The sequence below is a fragment of the Salarias fasciatus genome, chromosome 20 (assembly GCF_902148845.1).
Source record: "Salarias fasciatus chromosome 20, fSalaFa1.1, whole genome shotgun sequence".
NCBI lineage: Eukaryota > Metazoa > Chordata > Actinopteri > Blenniiformes > Blenniidae > Salarias > Salarias fasciatus.
The window spans coordinates 18,349,058-18,355,057 of NC_043764.1; the positions used below are offsets into that span (position 1 = coordinate 18,349,058).

The 6,000-nt window shown below is 40.9% G+C and overlaps 1 protein-coding gene across 1 annotated transcript; it reads right to left on the minus strand.

Moving 5' to 3' along the window:
* Nucleotides 1–3,220: 3,220 nt before the first annotated feature.
* Nucleotides 3,221–5,660, minus strand: LOC115408525 (cytosolic sulfotransferase 2-like). The gene is made up of 8 exons (XM_030119338.1): nucleotides 5,555–5,660; nucleotides 4,973–5,111; nucleotides 4,549–4,677; nucleotides 4,279–4,379; nucleotides 4,053–4,179; nucleotides 3,863–3,960; nucleotides 3,597–3,771; nucleotides 3,221–3,522 (listed from the first exon to the last, which is right to left on the minus strand). The coding sequence occupies exons 2-8, from the start codon at nucleotides 5,109–5,111 to the stop codon at nucleotides 3,410–3,412; spliced, it is 882 nt and encodes a 293-aa protein (XP_029975198.1). The 5' UTR covers nucleotides 5,555–5,660; the 3' UTR covers nucleotides 3,221–3,409.
* Between the last annotated feature and the right edge of the window lie 340 nt (nucleotides 5,661–6,000).

Consider the following 6,000-nt stretch of genomic DNA (forward strand, 5'->3'; position numbering starts at 1 on the left):
TAAAATACTTTTATCTGAGGTTAATTGTCCATTTTAATATTGGTGAATGGTGCCATTTCTTTTCTTTGAAATATGTGCTATTAAAGGCCATTCATTTTTCAACACACATTTGGAATCATATTCATATTTTCCCCTTTTAAAACCTTTCCTCTGATGCTCACATAAACAGTCTGGAGAGCCTGTGCAATATTTTTAATCAATTTTCCCCTCCAGCCTGACTCAAACTACAGAAATAAACTGTCAGAAATGTACTTATCAGCATCTACTGGTAAAATATTCATTTTGTACTGTTGTTAAAATGTGAAGTTGCTGATTGTGATTCGGGCCCGATGCCCATCAGTGGGTCTGAGCTGCTTTTTCTCAGTTTTACCACTGAAGGCTGTGGAAATGGACAACCTGTTCAGCATAGTATGTCCTGCTCTTCGGGTTCCTGATGGAGTATTGAAGGTTAAGAGTTGAAGTTGTTTGTCTGATATCTATGTTAGTGTAAATATGTTGTGGTGCTGTTGTTGTGGACTGTCTTAAATGTCTCCATGGTGATGGATTTGGAGGAATGCCTGTAATCTGTGAATAAACTGCTCCTACTGGGGTGTGTGTCAGATTATTTATCGAGTCAAAAATACACAAACCGTTAACTTATTTCTTTGTGACATGTGAGATTATGCTTGGTGGCAAGGCCCTGGGAGTGCATGAGATACGCCCAGAGTGGCTTTGGGCCCTGAATATTGTGGGGCTGATTTGGCGGACTCATCTCTGCAGTGTGGCATGGACCTCGGGTACAGTATCTTTGGGTGGATGACATGAGAAATGGTGTCATTAAAACCTGATCACTGCTGTACGGGAAAGGAGGATCCGTCTGTACAGATAAATCCAAAACGAATGTCTGGCCTGTATCAGAGGACAACATGCAAACTCCACAGAGAGAAGCATGTGCATTGCAGTAGTGGAAGTCATTAAAGCATGTTGGGGTCTTTGCATCTTCACGTGACCTAATCTATAGATTTTTTAAAGCACAGTTGAGGCATGAAACCAATCACAGGACTTTGTCTCACACACAGCTGGATCAGTGTATATTTCATCATGTACATGCCAAAAAATCCTATTGGCTTTGTGAGTTAATTATGTTACTGTTGGTTCTGTGGGAGTCAAAAGTCAATGTGAAAAAGCCTAGAAAGAACAGTTTATTGTGGTCACACACACACACAAGCACCATCAAATCCATGAAGTACTTCATGTTTCAGCTCTCTGCCTCCATCTCAGCACATCTGAACTATCTCACCCTCATTTGTTCCTCTGATCGAGACTCATCCTGCCAACTTGTATAAGAGGTCATGTCAGTTCAGCAGTTTGTTTGAACATGCTGGTAAATGATCACCTGTGAAGAATGATAAACTGTGTATTTGGAAAGTACACAACGTTTCACTTTTTCCACAGTTTATGTTACAGACTGATTCCAAACTTTAATGAATTGGGTTTTTTTCCCCTCGAAATTCTACACACCCAAAACATGAAAAAAAAGTTTTTAGATGTTTTTTTATTCAAAAAAATATTCATTCAAAAATTAAAATTGAAGAAATCACATCCTATTTCCACTGATAGTCTTTGAGATATTTCTAAATTTTTGCTGGAGTCCTGCTGTGGTGAAGTTAGTTGACTTCAGTAAAAGGCCCATGGCGGCGAGACTGGAGTTCACCAAAATGCACGTGAGGGACTCTTGGACGCTGAGAAGCAAAATTCTTTGTAAAGGTTAAACTCTTTGACCTGAATGCTTCATGTTTGGAGGAAACCAGGTGCAGCTCATCACCAGGACAAAACCATTCCTACAGTGAATCACGGTGGTGGCAGCAGCAAAAATGTTGTCTTCACTACAGAATTTCTAAATGGACCACACTTAAATAGCAGTCTTTACCCTGCATTAACAGAGCCAGAAGCTTTACACTGCATTATCACATTCACCCATACACTGACACAGTGGAGGCAGCTGCCATGTCCACTGAGGGCAATTTAGCAGCCACCCACAGCTGTCAACTGACAAGATGTATCAGAATTTTGTTACTTTTTATGGAGAAGACTTAACTGTTTAATGATTGTTTCTAAATCAATCCACATTTGCATTTGATATTTTTCACCTTAAAATACATTTTCTAATACCGTAATCTCACAGCACATGTTTATGTGTCTAAAATGACTTTTTTCTTCTCATCACCTGTGTAAACAACAATTCAGGTTGAATAAGGAATTTACAATAAAAAATAATTGAAAACATTCTCATTTGTCTTCTACTTCAATAATATTTTGGACAAGTTTTTTTTTTTGAGAGGTGAAGCTGGAACAACTTTGGTGGATGGGGCTAGACCATCTCTACTTCCTGGTCCAGAGCCAATCATATGTGAGTTCCTGAGGTTGCCAAATAAGCAGTGCAGCATTCTGTATTTTGGCTGCTGTGCACTGCTGGTGTGATGCTCCTAAATTGGCAACTTGTGTGACACTCTGCTAAGTGGAGGAGGTAGAAGATCATCATGCAACGCAGTGTTACTTATTGCACCTTCAGTTGTCGGTTTGTAAAAAATGTGACCCTCGAATCATGTTCACATTAAAAGAATACTTCGAAGATTTTGGACCCACCCCCTATCCCGATCATTTACAGAGTGAGATAAGCTCATAAATACCTTTTTTGTGTCCGTTCCTCCAGTGGCTGGCTCCCAGCTGTTAGCATTGTACTTAGCTTAGCTCAATTGCGGGAGATGAAGAGGAGACAGAGCCGGACTGGCGAAAGTGGACAAAATACTCCTTCCAGTGGTCCAGGGGATGACGTATTAGCACTTGAAGTAAATCCGAATGGTTATAAAACATTTAAAAGACTGTTATCTTTTCAATCCCTCAAAATAGCTTTTGATACACACAGACCTGCACAAACTAGTGCGCCGTGGAAGGATATACCAGGCACACAGCGGCTGAGTCTATGGCTTCTACTGCTGTGCTCCGGTGTATCCTTCCGCGGAGCACTGCGCATGCGTAGGTCTGTGTGTATCAAAACGCTATTTTAAGGGATTGAAAAGAAAACACGTCTTTTAAAATGTTTTATCACCATTCAGATTTACTTCAAGTGCTAATACGCCGTCCCCCTGGACCACTGGAAGGAGTATTTTGTCCACTTTCGCCAGTCCGGCTCTGTCTCCTCTTCACCTCCTGCAGTTGAGCTAAGCTAACTACGATGCTAACAGCTGGGAGCCAGCCACTGGACTAACGAAAACAAAAAAGGTATTTATGAGCTTATCTCACTCTGTAAATGATCGGGATGGGGCGTGGGTCCAAAATCTTTGGAGTATTCCTTAAGTGCTTCATTTTTGATTCATTAGCTTGGTAAACCTCATGGAGATCATCTTTACAGATACAAACACAAGCTTATTCATATTTCTGTACGAAACTGGAGAGTGGGATCCTTCATCTTTGTCTTGTAGTCTTCATCAAACTCTTCATTCTGAGCCACAGTGAAGTGATTCTTCCAGTCGCCCACTTTTCCTGCAGAACCACAGAGACTCAGTCAGAGCTTCATGCTGGTGAATTTCATTGCATCTGATTATAGCCAATCATACCTTTTCTCATGAAGGGAGACACTTTGAAGTCCATGACTATATTTGTAGAATAGTTGGCCATCCCGTCCTTTTTCATGTTATCAAACTGAACTCCTCCTGTCACTCTTTCCTTCTCTTCAGCTGAAGGAGTCAAACCAAGAAAGGAGCAAAGTTTGTCTATTTCTCGTCCAGTGTCCTGAAAACAAAGACAGATGATCGTCACAGCAATACAACCTCAAAAAGAAAGGCCACCTTATTGGTGAAATCCCTACAAACAGCTCATTTACCTCAACCATGTCTTCAAAGAACATGTAGTGCAGATTTGAGTAAGTCTGTTTCTTCTTCCACCAGTTGCTCACATGATCGTACCAGGATCCAAACACCACTGAGACCACAGAAGACAGATGGACTTGAGAAGTGTGGCAGAAACAGCTGCTCTCTTGTTACAATGGCACCATGATAGTTTTCCAAACCCACTTTTTCCCTGCATGAATCTCTTGAGGTAGCTGTTCCAGTCTCCAGGCTCTGGTTCGATCCTGTTCATGCGGTCAAAATGGAAGAAAGACACCACATTGTCTTTTGCATTACGGGCAACATAGACAATCTGCAGAGGAGAAGAAGGACACAATGGGTGTCAGAAAGAGAGCTCCAGGGGCTCCGAGGGTCAAGAAAAACAGGAGGTATGTACAGAGGTGAATACTACCCTGCAGTTCTGCTCGAAAAAGGACTTTGGCACAAACTGCACAGGGAAATGAGTTTTAATGAGTCGAGGAGAGGTGGGCAGGTTGTCCACCAGGTCTTTTCCTGTGTGAACAAGTAAAGATGAAGTTAGCAAAGTTCTTCATTATATGAAAAAAGAAAGCATAGCCTTATATCTTGCATTCTCTATAAATTCAACGATATTAGCATTTCAGCAAGGATTTAGTTGAAGACGTTTATACAAGTATGATATGTGCTAATGATGTCTGTCAACCTGAACCCATTGATGGGGAAGTGATCTCCAAGAAAGGCACTCTGTCAAAGATCGGGACTGTTGCCTGACGCTCTTGCCATGTTTGACCAAAGTAGAGCAGGTCAAGGATATAAGAGACCCAGGTGGTTCCTGAAAAGTGACAGAAAGACGTGGTTAAACAGAGTTGCTTCCATCAGTTCTGGAATTCATTCTGTGATCTCATAATTCTGATATATTAGTACCCTCATGTCATCCACAAATTTTTACCCAAAACTCTAAAACTGTAAAAACCCATTTTTCATGTGTTCCTACAAAGTTACATAATCAGTATAGTAATACAGATCTACTCACACTAAAGCCAAGTTATTCAGAGCTTATCTCAACCACTCACCCTTGCACCATTACCTTTATAAACCATCAGGCAGTAACTGGCTTCATGACTGACCTGCTTTAGGATATGTAGCAATCAGGATATCATCCGGTCTGGCCTGAAAGTTTTGAACATTCTCCCAGTTGTCTGTGAAGTAACGGGTCATTGAGACTCCATGGAAATCAAACAGCACTCCTCGAATGCACGAATCCATCTAATGAAAAGAAAACAACAACAGCAAAATAGATTAAAAGCATGCAGATTGTATGAACAACTATTATAAGTAGGAAGCAGACTGGACTGAACTAAACATTATTATCATCTCTGAACAGAGACATCAAATTGCTTTACTGGATGGTTTCTGAACCTTGATAAAGAGAAAGAAACTATGGGGTTAAAAACAGAAACATACTTTTTGCAGAGTCTACAATAGTTAAATCACTGATTTGTCCAGAACAGAGAGAGGAACAGAGATCTTCAGGTACTGGTTAAAGCTGTTGAGAACATGTTGATCTTTTGTCCCATTTACACATGCACTCTGCATGCCAGGGCGAACAAAAGAGTGAATGAAAGTGCACAAAGATTGCCAACAAAAATAATCATATCAACTGTATGAGATCATATCACACAGTGTGATATCAAGGTTCAAACACTCACTGTTGGCTGCAGATTTCTGTCTTTTCCCGTTCAAGCTTCTCCCGTCCAGCAAATACTTTCTTCTGTTCTCCTCTGTGTCCCCTCCTGTTACACAACAGAGGCTCACTTCCTGTTGAAATGTAAAAGATCTGCTGCTCCTCCCTCCCTTTTCACATTTCTGACCATTTGTGCGTGTGTGTGTGTGTGTGTGTGTGCATGTGTACTTTCTTTCTGCTCAGCCAGAATTGGCACCTTTCCCAGGGTGAACTCAACTGAGATCCCCTCTGGCCTGATAACCCCTGGGAACCCACTTTTCTGTTATTGAGTTAATGAATTTGATGTCATTGTACCACCAGCATTGCCTTTATAGTTTGTCATGTGACCAATCATAAATTCTGAAAAATGAAGGTTGTATTTTGATTAGTTGATGTCTGTGAGTGAATTGATCTACCAGACCCTGAAAGAAA

Excerpts from the sequence above, each read along its gene's own strand:
- LOC115408525 (XM_030119338.1), bottom strand. The coding sequence starts at position 5,111 with ATGGATTCGTGCATTCGAGGAGTGCTGTTTGATTTCCATGGAGTCTCA. Across the intron at positions 4,380-4,548 it reads TTCCCCATCAATGGGTTCAG|GAAAAGACCTGGTGGACAAC; the intron begins GTTGACAGACAT and ends TTGTTCACACAG. Across the intron at positions 3,772-3,862 it reads TCTTTGAAGACATGGTTGAG|GACACTGGACGAGAAATAGA; the intron begins GTAAATGAGCTG and ends CTTTGTTTTCAG.